The following is an 18248-nucleotide window of genomic DNA, read 5'->3' on the forward strand; positions in this document are numbered from 1 at the left end:
AGTCCTCATGAAGAACCTTTTGTTACTCTGTTTACTTATTTTGTAGGAAACTTCATTTCAAACAACGAATAACATATCCAAGATCATATAGGTTGCAAAGTGAATGGTGCTTGATGGAAACCCAGGTTGACCAGAATCATATATGTTCTCCTTGCCTCAAGTCTGCCTCTCCTTCCGCCTTTCTTCTGCTGTTTGAGCGTCCTGCCTTCGTGCAGGTCTCTGGCTCTGCCTTTATTACACTGGGGCTCATCCCGACTTCACTCGCCCACAGTGCTCTCCCCTCAGTGCTCCTTGGTCACCACCACTGCCTCTACCCTAGGCTAGGGCTCCTCAGTGCAGTGGTGTGTTCTTGGAGAACCTTGGGCCTCACATTCTAGGGTTCAGGCCAGTGCCAGGGGACAGGCAGGCTGCCCTGGCTTGCTTCCTTCCAGGAAGAGAACAAGTATGATGTGGCTGTTAGGAATGGCCAGGCCCCTGCTGTGCATGTGGGGACACCTCTGGGAGCCACATCCTTCGCTTTCTCCCCGTGGGGTCAGGCATACCAACAGCTGCAAAAAGGACCCCTTGACAAGGTCTCACCAAGGGTGTTTTGATATCCTGTTCTTAGGGGTTATTCTTTGTATAAACATTTATTTTTGTGTTACCTGATGTTACATGATGGAATACCTTATGTGTAGTTTATACACGATCTTCTTCACCCTACCTGAGATAATGTCAACATTATAATCCCTGGGAAGGTGGGACAAGCTGAGAATATCTCCTTTTATAGAGAACACGAATGATGCCGCAGTCATGGGTACTTTGATTTTACTTTGTTCACTGGACAGATACCTGTACCCCAAGCCTTTAACTTTCACGCTGTAAACAGCAAACCTGCAATTTCCTGTTCTCTGGCTTGTAGACAGGATGATGCTTGCTTGTGCTGTTTTCAGCTAGTTTTTTTTAAATGGCCACTATGTGAAGAAGCCACGGATGTGATTTCTTAACACTTACTGCAGTCTCTGTGATGAACACTTGATCACATTTTCCCTCATCCCTACCCTCTGCTCTGCTCTTTTTAGGGAAAGTACGGTGGCCAGACTTTAACCAGGAAGCTTATGTTGGAGGAACAATGGTCCGCTCCGGGCAGGACCCTTACGCCCGCAACAAGTTCAACCAAGTAGAGAGTGATAAGCTGCGAATGGACAGAGCTATCCCTGACACCCGGCATGACCAGTAAGTACCCCACCAGGCACCCGCTGCAGCTTCATTTGCTTTCACAGAAACTAGTACGTCGCTTTCACCTGTGACGCCAGAACTTCCCCATTACTCTGGGAAATTGAATCTATGTTGTAAAACTAGGAAAAATCCTGAGGTATATGGCAATGGAATGTCACCCCCAGTTAGTGGAAGGATGTTCTAGATCCAGTTCTAGTTTTAGGTGCCCTGTGGCAGTGTGCAGAGGCTGTGGGTTTCTGACCAGAGCATGGAAGTCAGAAAGAGAGTTGCATGACTGGCTTTATTTATATTTACTGATAACTTGCTATTTTTATGATCCATTCACAAAAATGCAAAATTTGTCATTGTTCCCAACCTTGGAGGAAGAAAATCTAAATTCCTGCTTATTGGGAAATGCTCTAGAGATTAGAAAGGAGAAATGAACTACCCAGCACAGTAGATGTTAAACTGAGCAGAAACACAGGAGGGACAGATGCCACCTCTCCACATCCTATACTGAAGGAAAGGCTCTTGTCAACATCTTTCTTTGTATTTTTAGAGATAGGGTCTCACTGTGTCACCCAGGCTGGAATGCAGTGGCGCGATCATAGCTCACTGTCACCTCAAACTCTTGGCTCAAGCAGTCCTCCCATCTCAGCCTCCTAGGTAGCTAGGACTATGGGTATTCACCACCACACCCTGATAATATTTATTTATTTAAAAATTTTTATTTTTATTTTCTGGTAGAGGTGAGGTCTTGCCATGTTGCTCAGGCTGTTCTTGAACTCCTAGCGTTAAGTCATCCTCCCACCTTAGCCTCCGAAAGTGCTGGAATTGTAAGCATGAGCCACTGATCTCCTGACCTCCTCCTCCTCTTCTCTTCTCTTCTCTTCTCTCCTCCCCTCTCCTCTCCCTTTTTTCTTTCTTACTTTTTTTTGAGACAGAGTCTTTCTCTTTTGCCTAGGCTGGAATGCAGTGGTGTAATCTCGGCTCACTGCAGCCCCTGCCTCCTGGGTTCAAGCAATTCTTGTGGCTCAGCCTCCTAAGTATCTGGAATTACAGGCATCTGCCACCACGCTTGGCTAATTTTTATATTTTTAGCAAAGACGGGGTTTCACCATATTGGTCAGGCTGGTCTCAAACTCCTGACCTCAAGTGGTCCACCCACCTCAGCCTCCCAAAGTGCTGGGATTACAGGCGTGAGCCACCACTCCCACCCTTTTTTATTCTTTAGAGATCTTGAGGGTGGAGAGTACTTCGGGGTCTATGAAGCTCAGCTCAGGAGGTTGCTAGGCATTTTAAAAACAGTGTTTGTCACCATGTATCAGGAAAGTGATATTCGTAATCCTCCTTGTCATCCCTTACCTGTAAGGTTTGCTGTTAAGAACCTTGATTGGGAGGCCATTCACATTGGAATTCTTAGTGAATTAGTCTTGTTTCAGATTATTAAAAAATAAGGAGCTGCATTTTGAAGGCAGCTGTTTTCCTGGGTGCTTGGTATATCTTCCTGCTAAGTTACTTTTAGAGTCATTCATTCATCAGCGAATGGAATATGGATTACACATCTACCATATGTCAGGCTCTGTGCTCGGATCCTAGAATTTCAGCCAGAAAAATCTGGCCCCATTCCAGCTGCTAGGGATGGCAGGTGCACCAGGAAGTGAGGTCGTGTAGCTCCAGGGGTTGGACAGTCTACTTTGCATGAATGCTTTTGAGGCACTCAGGAGGGTGGGAGGGTCAGGACAGGTCCCAGGAGGGGTGAATTGGTTGGGGACACCCAGGAAGAAGGAAGTGCAGAAGCCCTGCCAGGATAGCATGGGGCTTCCAGAGAGCCAGCAAGGGTCTAATTTCATGGGCAGGAGTTTCAGAGACTGATGAGGAGGCAGAGGTGGAGAGAGACAAACGGCCAGTGAAGCTATGTTCACACACACTGCATACAGTGAAACAGGGTTTTTCTCTTCTACTCTCAAGGAACTTTATGGACAGTGTAGGTGCCAGTTGACTTCCAGGAGCTTCCTTTCTTAACAGTTTTCTTTGGGTTCTAGTCAGCTGTGTTCACCTATTCCGGCTCATATTTAAGAAATGTGTAGCTTTACAGTTTTTTTAGGGCCAGGGAAAAGTGTGTGTGTGTGTGTGTGTGTTAATATCTGATACATACAAGTATATGTAAACATACATATCTTATCTAATGTTAAGAATCTCATCATTTTCCTAACTCCACTCCAAAAGATTGTCTTTGATTAATGTTTCCTGTCATCCATTAATTTCTTTTCTAAAGCCAGCTCTACTCAGTCCTTATGCTGTCCTGGTTAAAGTCAGCTTGACTAACTGTTAAATACTGTATCTAAAATAAGGGGTGACAAGCTGGGGTCCAAGGACCTCCAGGGAGCCATGCGTGGACTTTGGGATGTTGTGAAAGCGTTGAGGCCGAAGCTCTGTGCAAGGTTGCAGGTGCATATGTAGGTGCATTTCTGGGGACAGGGTCTTTCACTTTTTTCAGAGGGTCCCAGGTATGTACTTCCCCACGGCCAGCCCATCCCCAGGCTAACCAGGACAAGCAGCCCGTGCCAGGTGCTTCTCCGGCCCCCACCCACACGATCCGCGCCACCCTTAAAGGTAGGCTTGAAGCTTATCTTCATACACAGAGAGGAAACGGAGCGCCCAGAATGTTAATAACTTGCCCAGTGATTAGGAGGTACTGACTTAAGACCAGAAAGGGTCCGTATAGCTTTTAAGAAGGACTTGGCCTAAACTCAGGGGAATAAAGTCTAGCAGAATCTAGTGCAAAAATCTTCCCTGATGACTTCAGTTGACTGCTTGACATGACATCTGCATGAGACGGTCTGAATTTCTTTTCGCCATGTGGTTTAAGAGCTAGTTTCCCACCGAGATTTTATCTTTACATACGTATCCTGAGCTGAGAGAAGAATGGTGTTCTTTCTCCTGGCTCATCAGCCTGTGGGCTGGCTTTCTCATCTGCCTCTCTTGCAAGTCCCTACAAAGTCCCCAAAACTATATGTACATATTTTTTTTTCAAAGTTTTTGAAATATGAGTTTGTCCAAACAGATGTTTGAATATTCATCCCACAGTGTGGGATACATTTTAGGTGGGTTTAATTTTAGTTCCAGCCAGTGTGTCATGTTCATTTGCATGTGTTAAAGGGGCAGCTGGGATGCCTTCCACATTTGTTGGATTTGGGCTAAATTAAAGTCTATCCATAGTCAATTGGATGCCTAGAGCTGAGCCGATTTAGTGTCTCGAAGTGTAAGCTCTAGAATTACCATTCTTGTTGAATGTCAGGTTAAGAAGATTGGGTTACCTCTTTGAATTTCTCTCCCAGTATATCTAATGGAGAGCTGTTACAGAATTTGACCTTTCTATATAAAATGTTTTTTGTCTCTGCAGTATGTCCCTTCATGTTGATCTATAGAAATGCTTGCACAGTAGAATTCAGTCCTTAGTTGTGATAAATCTGAAAGCAGTACAGGTGGAGTGTAATTAAGAATGAGGTGTTTGGAGTCCTACAGACCTGGGTTAAAAGTCTCAGACCCTCCAGTTCTTAATTCTGTGACCTTTATCATCTATAAGATGACATAACATTACTCTGTCTGTAACCTACGAAGATTAAGCAACACGTTTACGTGGGCTGGTTGCTCCTCCCCTGAGCCCCTCAGTGAGGTATCCCTTGACCGTCTTTCCTAGGAGTTCAGCTCCCTGACCGCCTCTCCAAAACGTCCCATCCCCCTTTCCTGCTTGATTTTTCTCCACAGTCCTCTCACCACCTACACACTGTGTATTTTACTTATTTTCTTCTTCTTTCGTCTTTACTCCAAATAGTGAGTTGTTATATCCAGGGTTGTTATTCAGACACCTCCAGGCTCTCAGTAAATTCAATAAGTATTTGCTGAGTGAGTGAATTGTTTAGCAGAGTGCCTGGCATATACTGAGTGCCCAATAAATCGTGCAAGATATGAAGAATAATAAAAGAATACAGGAGAAGGAAAGGGGAATATTTAAGTATAAAGGTCATGTGAACTCAAGCTGGGCCACAAATAACCTTATTGTGTTTGTGTTCTCTCAGGATGGAAAACTGCCATTATAAACCGTCCTTTATTACCCTCAAGAATAGATACAAGGAATCAAGGCTTCAGAGCCTCCCAGACAGACAAACAAAAAATTCTGGGCTATGCTTTATTTACCTTTCTAGATGTATAAAATATATTGTACCAAGAAGAAATATTTACATGGAATCAGGAAGCATACAAAAGCCAGCTATGAGTGAAATACTAAATACTATGTATAGGATATATTAGGCTCTCTTAGATATTAGAAAGATGATAGCCCATCTTATTTTTTTTTTTCTTTTCTTTCTTCAAGGCCTCGCTCTGTCAACCCAGGCTGCAGTGGCACAATTTCGGCTCACTGTAGCCTTTCACTCTTGGGCTCAAGCGATTCTCCTGCCCCTGCCCCTGCCCCTGCCCCTGCCCCTGCCCCGAGTAGCTGGGACCGTGGGTGCACATCACGACGCTAGGCTAAGTTTTTGTAGAGATGGGGTCTTACTGTGTTGCCCAGGCTGGTCTCAAACTCCTGGTCTCAAGCAGTTCTCCCGCCTTGACCTCCCAAAGTGCTGAGGTAGTAAGTGTGAGCCACCACGTTCAGCCCCATCCTAGTTTTGAAAGCACGATCTCTTTTCTTTTTATTTTTTTGTATTTTTAAATTGATATAGTTACTATCTATCTTGGGGGTACATGTGAGATATTGATACCTGTCTACGATGTGTCATGATCCAGCCAGGGTATTTGGGATATCCCTCATGTCTAACAGTGATCTCTGCATGGTTTCTCAATTTAAAAAAAAATAATCTTCTTGCTTGGAAATTTCAAATAAATTATCAAGACCTAAAAGCAAATTAACCCAGTGGGAATTCTGAAGTTTCTTTTCTGTAGTAAGTGTTTGTTCTCTCTCTCTCTCTGCATTGGGAGACTGTTCTTACTTACTGTCCAGGCAGAAGGCGATGGAAAGTAGCATTGGTGAGGTGAGAAGTGATCAGGTGGGCCGTATTCTGAAGGTGGGGCCAACAGGATGTGCTAATGGTCTGGACGGGGATATGGCTTGGAAGAGGGTGCCGAGGATTGTGGCTGGCACAAGGGAAGACTTGCAGTCTCCTCCGCTGAGATACGGGGAGGCTGTGAGTGGAGCAGGTGTGGGGAAATTTGGACACGTTAACGCCGCACCGTGTGGGTGGACCTGTTTGGTAGGTGGTGGGATATGTGTCTGGTGTTCAGGAGGAAGGTCTTCGCGGGAATGTAAATTTGGAAATGTTCAGCGTATGGATGGCATTTAAAACCGTGAGGCTGGGTGTTAAGCCCAAGGGAATGGATGCAGACAGAAGGGGCCCAAGGCCTGAGCCCCGGACGATTCCAACATTGAGATCTTTAGCTGTGAATCTGGAGCCAACGGCTGACACTTGAGGACAGTCTAACACTGTAGATTGCGTACTATTTTAGGCTGTGTTCCCGTGATCAGGAGATATAATTTCATGAAACGATGCAACTGTGAAGCTAAAAGGAGCCTCAGGGGTGTGTCTAATTCAGTGGTTCTCAGCCTCGAGCTGTGCCACCCACCCAGAGCGAAGATGGAAATGTGGGGGTGGAGGATCGGGGGTTGTTAGAATACCCGTGGGGTGCTCCTGGCATTTACCACCAGGGTCCAATGAAGCCACATGTTTCGTATAGCCCAGATTGGTCTGGCACATTGAAGAAACTGTCCTGCCCAAATGGCCACAGGGCTTCCTGTCAAGCCCTCATTTACTTATTTCCCCCCATTAGTTAAAAAAAAAAAAAAAAATGCATGTTGGAAGTTTTTTTTTTGTTTTTTTCTGTTATTGCTCTGAGTCGTACCTGCCTTCTCCATCAGCCAGCCCTCAAAGGCACGGTTGAAAGCCATCACCTCCTGAGCTTTGTAGCCCATACAGGCCCCGTCGGAAGTCTCTGTCCCTCTGACTGGCAGCCCCGTGGAAGTATGAGTGTGTTATGGACGGAATTGTGCCCCCTCAAGTTTCATACGTTGAAGTCCCAAACCCCAGAGTGACTGTATTTGGAGACAGGTCCTTTGTGGAGGTGATTAAGGTTACAGGAGGTCCTAAAGGGTGGTGCCCTTATCCACCCCATCCTGATCCACCTGTCCTACGGGGCAGGTGTCCTTATAGGAAGAAGAAGATGGAAAGAGATCTTTTTCCCTCCCATGTGAGCACACAGCAGAGCGGGGCCACCTACAAGCCAGGAAGAGGCCTCACCAGGAGCCAGATCTGCCGGTACCTTGATCTGAGCTTCCAGCCTGGAGAAGGCTCACACCTGTAATCCCAGCACTTTGGGAGGCCAAGGCTGATGAATCGCTTGAGTCCAGGGGTTTGAGATCAGCCTGGGCAACACAGCGAAACCCCTCTCTACAAAAAAATACGAAAGTCACCTGGGCATAGTGGCTGACGCTTGTGGTCCCAGCTACTAGGGATGCTGAAGCAGGAGGATGGCTTGAGCCCAGGCAGTTGAGCCTGCACTGCACTACAGCCTGGGTGGCAGAGCAAGACCTTGTCTCCAAAAAAGAAAACAAGTCTATTGTTTAAGGTCCAGTCTGTGGTATTGTCAGGCCAAGCTGACTAATACAGAGTGGAAATGATACATTTTGACCAGCAGGCCAGTGGGAGGGCCGGCCAGCCAGATCCTGAAATGACTTGGGTAACATGTGCTTACATTTTCTCTTAAGCTCTTCTGAAGCCCCCCCCTCCACCCACCCCCCACGAGTGTTATCTGGTTCGGAGGTTCCTGGGGTAACATTCCCTTGATGCCTTCTTTAGAGTACGCTGTGCTTAGGAAGTGAGTGTCGTCAGGCTGGAGCGTTTCTGGGATCCAAACTCCTTTCCAGGAGGGTTTTGATTTTTTGCCTGGAAATGCATCTGATAAGAAAATAAAGTAGAGGAACCCAGGAAGTTTATGAAATCTTTCTCTCTACTAGGGAAAACTCGGGAAGGTTTACTTTGAAGTTGTTTACATATGTAAAATGAAATAAATCTTTAGGGGGGAAACCCATTTTCTTTGTTTTCTTCTTTCCCCTGTCTACTAGACACCATTCCTTTTCACTTATTTCATTAAATCCTTTAAAAACGAGACCTGCCTGGTAAAGAAACAGGTTTCCTTCGGGTTTCAAACGTTTAGTTATTAGAAAGCTTTTCTCTGCCTGGCCCCCAACTACATTTCACACGTGGGGTTTTGAAACATTTTTGTGTCTCAAGCTGAAATACCAGCGCCCATACCATATCCCCACAAAGGAACCTTCTTTGAGACAAGTATGTCCAAGTTGTATATCTAATCGGTTTATCTTTAAGCCAAGAATATGTTGTTTTTACTCCAGTTACAGATGATAGTGTCTCAGCCTTTGTTTAGAAGAGTCGCTAAAGAACTCTATTTTGACCACTTTTGAAATGTCTGCCTTTAACGCAGCCAAAACATAGGTCAGAGCTCTTAAGGGTGTGTTCTTTTATTTGTTTTTTAGGGGCATTTTAAGAGGGCAGACATTGAAGGCCTGGGTTGTGCTGTTTACTCTCACTAGAATGTCAGCGTTGATGTCAATTGTTTTAAGAGTGGTTAATCAGGATTAAGGACTGTGGGGAAAGATAAAGTCCAAACTTCCCATTCTTATTCTGGAAGAGCAAACATTGCTGAAGCCAAGAAAAAGGTTTTCAGCATTAAGTCAGCCAGCTTGGAGGGAAGCTTTGGCTAAGGCAACTATTAGGGGACGCGGAGTTTTCTTTTTAGGGGCGGCAGAAGATCTAGGGAAATCCACACAGCTCCCCAGTGGAGTGTGATTGGAGATCCAGGCAGGGCTGGAGCCTTGTCCTTTTGTTGTACTTCTCGGCAGCTCGCGGTGTCTCCTAAACATGCACCGCTGGCCTCCTGAGATTCTCGTGACGGAGCCACTGCTCCATGGTGGAGCTGGCCCGAGCACCCGCTCCTCCCACACTGATTTGCAGCCCAACTCCAACTCTGTATGCTGCACCGCAGAGTCCTGGTGGAGGAGATGGGAGGCCACGCGGGGTGTCACATGTGGGGACAGGCACTTCTCTAGGCTTAGCTGTTCTGGCTTTGTTGGCGTTTGTGGCTGTGGGGCTGGTGGAGTTTGGGTGTGGTGTAACAGCGAATCTTTAAAAGTCTGTTCAATAATCACAATAACAAAACAGTTCATGAGCACTTTTTGGTATCAAGGCCTGTGCTCAGCCTTTTGTGTGCATTAATTTTATTTAAGACTGGGCACAGTGGCTCGCACCTGTCATTTCAGGTGTTTGAGAGGCTGAAGCAGGAGGATAACTTGAGACCAACCTGGGCAATATAGTGAGACCCCGTCTTTAAAAAAAAAATAATTACTCTAGTGTGATGGTGTGCCCCTGTACTCCCAGCTGCTTGGGAGGCTGAGATGGGAGGGTCACTGGAGCCCAGAAGTTTGTGGTTGCAGTGAGCTATGATTATGTTATTGCACTCCAGCCTGGGCAACAGAGTGAGACTCTTATTTCTAAAAATAAAAATTTAAAAATTTTATTTATTCTGTATCACACTCCTGTAAAGTGGGTAGGGATGCTATGCTTCTGATGATGTCATAGACCAGTTCCCAGAAGGCTCGGAACTCAGACCCCACTTCCAGAAAGTAGAAGAGTTGCACGCAGGAGTCAGGTTCAGCGGGAGGTAAGCCCAGTTTGCAGAGCAGAGGTCGCCTTTCCCGTTTTTCACATTGTCAGTAGGAACATATTTAGGGAGAGGCAGGCAGCTGGGATATCCCAGGGCCTCATAAGGCACCACCTTGTATCTAGAGAGCCTTTAGCCCCTGGGGATGTTACAGTTATTTAGCCATGAAGTTTTATCACTTGTCTGTGAGGCGGATGAGAGAGGTGAGCCGCTTGACTGAGCTCTAACAGGCCTCCCTGGTGGAGGAATTAGAGTGCTCTATATCCCTGGCTCAGGGTTCTGTCTGATAGTTGTGGCTCCCTTACTGTCCGCTCTTCCCAGGGTCTTTTATACTCCTGGCTTTTAGGCATGAGTCTTGGCATGAGGCCTGAATGCACCTAAAAAATGGAAGAGATCGCTTTGGGAGGCCGAGGCGGGTGGATCATGAGATCAGGAGGTCGAGACCATCCTGGCTAACACGGTGAAACCCTGTCTCTACTAAAAATACAAAAAATTAGCCAGGGGTGGTGCTGGGCTCCTGTAGTCCCAGCTACTCGGGAGGCTGAGGCAGGAGGATGGTGCGAACCCGGGAGGCAGAGCTTGCAGTGAGCCGAGATCGTGCCGCTGCACTCCAGCCTGGGCAACAGAGTGAGACTCCGTCTCAAAAAAAAAAAAAAAAGAGATGGTTGTTGGTAACTTGCAGCCAAACAACCTCCTAAGGGAAGCTGGCCACACGTTGATGGGATCCTGAGAAGTGAAGAAGAAATGGGGTTGTTTTTCCTTTTCCAGTTTCAGATTCTCAAAGAAAATGTACTGCAAGAGTGCATTCTGTTTCTGTTCTCTTGGAACATTGCTGATGCTGTTCAGGAAGTGAGACTTCTACTTGTGTGTTCAGTCAGTGTGACATCTCTGCCTGTCAGTGTGACATCTCTGCCTGCTGTTGGAAGGGTGCTGGCAGGCTCAGCGAGAAATAATGAGATGTGGGGAGTGGAAAGTAGCCAGCAATAATGGTTCCTTGCTTAACAGGTCCCCCACCAACTCATTCCAGGTTCTAACTTGCATCTGATGTGCACAGTTCACACCAAAGCTATGTCATTATTCATCAGCGGGCTCGTTTATTGTGTCTTTATAAAACCAACTTCTGGTTTCAACCACAGATCATTCTTTTTCTTCCCTTTATATGTTTCCTCCTTTTTTTTTTTTTTTTTTTGACTATTTCAGGCCTTATCTCCATCTGAATTAAAGAATACATTGAGACTGGTATAAGTAGACTATTGATTTGACTATAGAGATTTCGTTTGTGTCAATGTTGGCATCTCTGAAGGGCCTGTTTCACGTCTCCTTTTCAAAGATCATTAGCAAATGTATTCTCAAAGCTTAACACCTGAGTGCCTGCTCACATGTGTGGCTCAGTTTCCCCATCTGTAACTCTGGGTTATGGTTTGGGCAAAAGCACGATGATGCTAAATGAGTTGTGTAATTTGCTTTCTTTATTCTTTAGTCCTTCCTTTCTGCCACCATCCTGGGAATGCAGTGATGACCATGAGGATCATCTTTGTTGTCAAGAAACTGTAGTCTAGCAGGAGAGGCAGACAAGGAAACAGACAATTATGTAGCCTAGTAAGGATAACCTAACCACCTCTAGACCATTTGCAATAGGGCTCTGTTCTTTCTATTTTAGACTTGTTGGTGAGTTTCTGTTATTTTCTTAGTAGACTGGCCCTTTTATCATTATGAAATGCACTTCTTATCAGTGGTAATGCTGCTTGTCTTACAATATCAGTATAGCTGCACCGTCTTTCTTTGGTTTCATGGTTTTGCATGGTAATATATTTTCCCATGCTTTCACTTTCAAACTTTTTATGTCCTTATATTTAAAGTGCATCTTCTGTAAGTAGCCTATAGTTGGATTTTGGACTTTCATCTGCTCTAACAATCTTTGTCTTTTATTTGGTGTATTTAGTTCTTTTACATTTAATGTTAAGTACTAGTTTATTGGGGTTTAACACCAACATCTCACTGGTTGTGTTCTATTAGTTCCACCTGTTTTGTGTTTCTTTTTCCCTTTCATCTTCCTTCTACATTAAGTATTTTCTTCTCTATTGGTTTGCTAAATTCTTGACTAGCAAGTCCACATGTAGAACCTAATGTAAATGAATAATTTTATTACTTCTTAGACAATGCACAGACCTTATAATAATTTACCTCCCACTTAACCTTCAGCCCTTTGTGCTCCTGTTGTCATTCAGCTTAATTCTCTCTTTATAAACTCTACAGAATATCTTCTATTGTTTTATGCAGTAAATATCCTTTTGATTTATTCACATATTTATATTCCCATTGCTCCTCATTTCTTGTATTTCTATATTTCTACCTAAGACCATTTTCCTTCTGTATTTCATTAGTATTTCACTTAGTACCAGTTTGCTGGCAATGAATTCTATCCTTTTGTTGGTCTGAAAACATCTTCACTTTACTTTTTTTTTTTTTTTTTTTTGAGACGGAGTCTCATTCATGTTACCCAGGCTGGAGTGCGTTGGTGCAATCTAAACTCACTGCAACCTCTGCCTCCCCAGTTCAGGTGATTCTCCTGCCTCAGCCTCCCAAGTGGCTGGGATTACAGGCGCCCACCACCATGCCTGGCTAATTTTGTATTTTTTCTAGGGATAGGCTTCACCATGTTGGCCAGGACGGTCTTGAACTCCTGACCTCAAGCCATCTGCCCGCCCCAGCCCCCCAGAGTGCTGGGATTACAGGCGTGAGCCACCACCCCCGGCTTTTGTTTTCGAAGTCTTTTCACTGACTGCAGAATTCTGGGTTGATGGTGACTGTCAGCACCTTTACGTTGTCTTTCAGTTGTCTTCTGTTTTTTGTTGTTTCTGGTGAAATGTACTTTTAGTCTTCTTGTTCTCTTTGAAGACATTTTGACTTTTCCTTCCAGCTGCCTTTTCAGATATTTCTTTTTTTCAGCAATTTTGCCGTAATATGCCTAGAAGTTGTTTTCCTCGCGCTGAACCTGTTTGGGATTTGTGGAATTGCCTGACTCTTGAGCTTCGTGCCTTGTCAGTTTTGCCATGTTGCAGTTCTGTCTCCTCTTCCTCTGAGACCCTCATTTCATCTTTGTTAGATATTTCTACATTTCTTCTGTCCCTCATAAGCTCTTTTCTGTACTTTTTATTCTTTTTGATTCCCTGTGTCTCGGTCTGGATATATTTCTTTTGGCCTGCTTCCTGTTCATTGATCCTTTCCTCTGCTCTGTCTAGTCTGCTTTTAAATCCACTGCTGAATTCTTCATTTCAGTGATTGTGTTTTGTTGTGTATGAATAAATACAGAGATATTTCAGGGCCCTCACTGACTTTTTCCTCCAAAGAGGATTTAGTTTTGTTCTCTGGCAAGCAGTTAAAATAGGGCAGGTCACCTTGATCAAGTATGGAATTGAGCTGGTATAAAGCTGGGTTTTGGTCTTTTATGAGAGAGCTGGTGAGTTTCCAGTTCTCTTTTGCCACTAGGAAGTAGCCCTACATGATTCGACCTGGAAGTCTGGGATATTTATCAGAGCCCAGTTTCCTCAACAAGCCCTGAAGTCCATTTCTGGCCTCCACAGCCCCATGGCACCTCCAGAGGCTTTCACTTGACTCTGCACCTACAAGACCATTGCTTGTGCTTGGCCAGGCTCTGTCGGCCGCTTGGCTCCATGCTGTTTGAGGGGAAGAGGATCAGAGAATGTTGGCCTTCCTCTCTAGGTGCTTCTCCTTTCTGGAAACCTGACCTCACAACACTTGGCTGCTTTGCCAGCTCTCCAGTGCCTTCAAATAGATTCTTCAGTGTATTTCATCCACAATTCCTGGTTGCTTTTAGTGAGTAGGTTGGTCTACAGCAAGGAACTTTATTGTCACTAAAAGCAGGAAAAACACCTGGGTGTTGTATTTGGAATTCAAATCCACTCCGAATTTGGCAGTTTATAAATTTTGCCCTGAGCAGTAATGTCTATCTCGAAGGAGAGTAAATAGAAATATAGGCTTGAAGTTGGGATGTGTCGCTTTTAGTAATAGCTCAACCAGCTATTAGCTCCCAGACTGAAGTTAAAATAGTCTCTCTGTAAACCCTGGGTTTCTTATCTGTAAAACAACGATCATGCCTGCCCGGCCTGTCTTACAGCATTTTCATTAGACTCAGATGTACACATAAACTACATACATCACACAGATACAGGACATTAGTATAGTGACTAGTGGCTTGTATATATATCAGCTTTGAGTAAAGAATGAACTGTTACTTTGTTACGCTTTGCTCTCAAAATGTGTGACATGCCTGGCAGACTCTCGCCTTCCAGTATGTGAATGCCTCTGTCACATTGAGATGGTATTGTATTGTTTTATCATAGAACCAAAAACAGTTGTGGAAATAGCCATGAAGCAGTGATCCTACCTATTTCAGAAAGAAATTAGACCAGGAAAAATGGAGTCAACAGAGTTTTGCTTGATAAATGAGATCAATCTTTGGGTCCTAACAAACTGTCCTACTTCAACTATCCATTTAAAACCCATCACTTTTCCCCCGTCGTGGAACCACGAAACTGGAAGAACAACTTTCTTTTTCAATGGAAGGGTTTTGTATATTTTAGGAAACAGTCAAAGTACTATAAAATTTATTTTAACTTTTTTTTGTCATTTAGGCTATATATTTCACTTGAATATGGTTTCAGAGATTACATCTGTGACGTTTCTAATGAACTTAAAAGAAGCAGCATTGTCAGTTTATGGTACATTCATTATTAAGCCAAAACACCTCTCTGTTCACTGGTGTAACTGACAATTCACATATACTTTGGAGTTGTTTATTGATGTAGATGGGGTCTCACCCCATTGCGCAAGCTGGAGTACAGAGGTGTGATCATAGCTCACTGTAACAAACTCCTGGGCTCACGCCATCCCCCTGAGTAGCTAAGACTACAGGTATGCGCCACTGTACCTAGCTAATTTAAAAAATTGTTTAGTAGAGATAGGGTGTTGCTACGTTGCCAGCCCTGGCCTCAAACCCCTGACCTCAAGCGATCCTCTTGCCTTTACCTCCCAAAGTGGTGGGATTACAGGCGTGAGCCACCGTGCCCGGCCTGCACTCTGGAGTTGTTAAATGTTAATGGTGGAACCCATGAGGCCCATAATCCCCGCTGCCATCTGTAAAATTTAAAGTTCAGACTTTTATAGTAACGACTGTCTTAACTGTATTGAATGAGTCATGATTCTCTTCATCTGACAATAATGTGAGAAAATCCACACCTCTTTGGAAATTCACGTTATTTAAAAAAGGAAATATCCCAATAGGAATATTGTACTTGGATTTAAAGTTTTATGTTCACTGAAAATTTCTTTTTATTCTTGGATTTATGCATCTATTTAGCAAAGATTTGAGTGCTAACTGCATGACAGGTGTTTTTCTGGTCACTGGGCAAACAGCTGAGAACGAAACATTAAAAAACCAACAACTCTGCCATCATAGAGCTCACATTAAGAGGATGGGGGAGAAAACAATAAAATAAATCATTAATTATATGGTTTTTAAAAAGCATGTTAAATACAGAAGAGAAAAAAAAATAAGCGGTGGAGGTTAGGAGTGTGGAAGAGTCAAGGGTTTTAGTACTAAGCAGGTGATCAGGGAAGGTCTCCTTGACTGAAAGGTGTTTAGGCAAAGACCTGAGGGAAGGGACGAGGGAGTGTCCATTTGAATAACTGGGAAGAGAGTTCTCATCAGAGGAGGTGGCAAGGGCAAAGTCCCCCAAAGAGGTAGTGTGCCAGGCCTATCCAAAGGACAGCAGGAAGCCAGAGTCGCTAGGCAGGAGGCCATGAGGAAGAGTAGAAGGAGGTGAGGTCTGAGAAGAGTCAAGGCACCAAGCCCTAGGAGCCTGGAGGCGCGTGGTAAGGGCACTGGCTTTGTCTTTGTCATAGTCCGTTTTGTGCTGCTATAACAAAATACCTGAGACTGGGTAACTGACAAAGAACGGAAGTTTACTTCTTACAGTGTGGAGGCTGGGAAGTCCAAGATCTTTAAGCCAGCAGGCTCACATTGTCTGGTGAGAATCTGGTTTGTGCTTTCAAGATGGCACCAAGAACAGTGGATCTTCCAGAGGGGACAAAGGCTGTGTCCTCACATGGCAGAAGGCAGAAAGGCAAAAAAGGGACATACTCCCTTCATTAAGCCCTTTTAAAGGGCCTTGGTTCCTTTCGCAAAGGGAGAAGCCTTCATTATCTAATCACCTCTTAAAGGTTCTATCACCACTACATTGGCTGTTAAGTTGCAACACCTGCATTTTGGAAGAGACTCATTCAAATCATAGCAGCCACTGAGTGAGATGGAAGCCATTGTAGGTTTGGGAGCAGAGGAACAGCATGACCTGAATTAGGCCTCTAAAGGGTCAGTCTTTTAAAAGGTTGCTGTGATAACACCAGATTTATTGGGGGGGGGGGGGTGGGAAATACAAGGCCGGAAGCAGAGAAACCTATTGCCATGATCCAGCCAAGATGACAGTGGCTAAGAACAGGGAACTAGCAATGGAGGTGGTGAGGGGTGGTTGGATTCTGGATGCCTTTGGAAGGTAGAGATGACAAGATATGCTAAATCGGATGTGGAGTGTGAAGAAGAGAGGGGTGAAGGATGCCCCTGAGTTTCTTGACCAAATAACTTGAAGAATGGACTTGTCCTTTGCTGAGCAGGTAGCAGTACAACTTCCTGGTTAAGGTGTGGATGCTGGCACCAGGTCTGCCATGTTGGAATCCCAGTTATCCCTTTAGCAGCTGCACTATCTTGGCATGTCACTTAGCTCCTTCGTGCCCTAGTTTCCTCAGATACAAGTTAAGGTGATGATAAACTCATCTCACGGGCTGCTGTGAGGACTAAGTGGGTTAACACCTGTAAGTGACTTAGCACAGTGGCTGGCACATAATCAGTACTAAATGAATAGCTGCTATTCAGGAAGCCTTGCTGGAAAGATTAGGAGGGAAGTTTTCATCCAAGTGGAACTGTCAAGTAGGTGGATGAAGATACACAAAAATCCGGAATTCAGGGGGCAAGCCTGGGTAGAAGTTACACAGTTGAGATTGTCAACGTTTATGGGTGGTTTTAAAATCATTTTGTTATCTATCCCTGAATGTGTATTTTTAAATGTGGAGGTATTTCTGGTTACCAAAATAGGCTTAAAGCAAGGGTCCCCAATCCCTAAGCCGTGGACCAGTAGCAGCAACACATGGCCTGTTAGTAACTGGGCCACACGGCAGGAGGTGAGCAGGGGATGAGCGAGCCTTACCGCCTGAGCTCCGCCTCCTGTCAGATCAGCATGGGCATTAGATTCTCATAGGAGCACAAACCCTATTATGAACTGTACATGCAAGGGATCTAGGTTGTGGGCTCCTTATGAGAATCTAATGCCTGATGATCCGAGACAGAACAGTTTTATCCCAAACCATCTCCCCCTTCCACCATCTGTAGAAAAAATTGTCTTCCACGAAACTGTTCCTTGGTGCCAAAAAAGTTGGGGACCGATGGCTTAAGGGACACTGGATTTGTTATCTGTCGCCTCTTCTTTATGATGATGATTGAATTTCCTCTGGCATCTTTGCTGTGTCCCTTTAAACCAAGTCTTTTTTATTCTTGGTAATTCTTGAAGTGCAAAGGCCAAGGCACTTGTTCTTAATATTCACATGTAAGTGCATCCTGTTGAAGTTGGAAAATTCCCTGTATGTTGCTGTAGGCTAGAATAAAGCAATGCCCTGGTTGCCTAATGCTGCTTGGCCAACATGTACTGGCGCGTGGGACCATGAGCTACCCAAGTGGCCTTGGTGGCTTTCTGTTCTGGCATCCCTCTCAAATTAACCCTTTCCTCTCATTGCCACTCTTGGTCCAGTCCCTTGTCCTCCCTTCTGAGTCACTGGACCTGCTTCCTCAGATCTCTCACTACCTCCCCCAGGCCTGTGTTCTGTATGCCCCTCCCACATAAGAACTAACCTATGGTGAGGGCACCTGGATCCCTCTCCTGGGCCCTGCATAGATGGCCTGCAGTAGCCAGTCCTGCCTTCCCCACCCGCGTACCTTTCTTGAGACTTCTGATGTGGATGCATTCCAGATGTGGGGGCATTCTTTGCAAAGCGTTTTTTCATTCGTGTTATTCTCCACTGCCCTTCTAAACCTTTCTAAATGGGTGTGTCCCTTAAAACACAATTCACCTAGATTCTTCCAAAGAACCGCTTCTGACAGGCCCCATGCCATGGGATTGCTGCCCTCACTTGAGACCTTGCCACCCCCAACAAGAGTCTCTGTGCCTGGGCTTTCTTGTTTTACAGCTGTG

General features: G+C 44.8%; 1 protein-coding gene across 1 annotated transcript in view; it reads left to right on the top strand.

Annotated features, from left to right (window-relative positions):
• GALNT2 (polypeptide N-acetylgalactosaminyltransferase 2) overlaps positions 1 to 18248 on the top strand; it is a 218113-nt gene that overhangs the window by 136584 nt on the left and 63281 nt on the right. Inside the window, exon 3 of the mRNA XM_007989762.3 lies at positions 1062 to 1215. Coding sequence (XP_007987953.2) covers positions 1062 to 1215 — 154 coding nt within the window. The remainder of the gene's footprint in view (positions 1 to 1061; positions 1216 to 18248) is intronic.

Source organism: Chlorocebus sabaeus, chromosome 25 (assembly GCF_047675955.1).
Source record: "Chlorocebus sabaeus isolate Y175 chromosome 25, mChlSab1.0.hap1, whole genome shotgun sequence".
Taxonomy (NCBI): domain Eukaryota; kingdom Metazoa; phylum Chordata; class Mammalia; order Primates; family Cercopithecidae; genus Chlorocebus; species Chlorocebus sabaeus.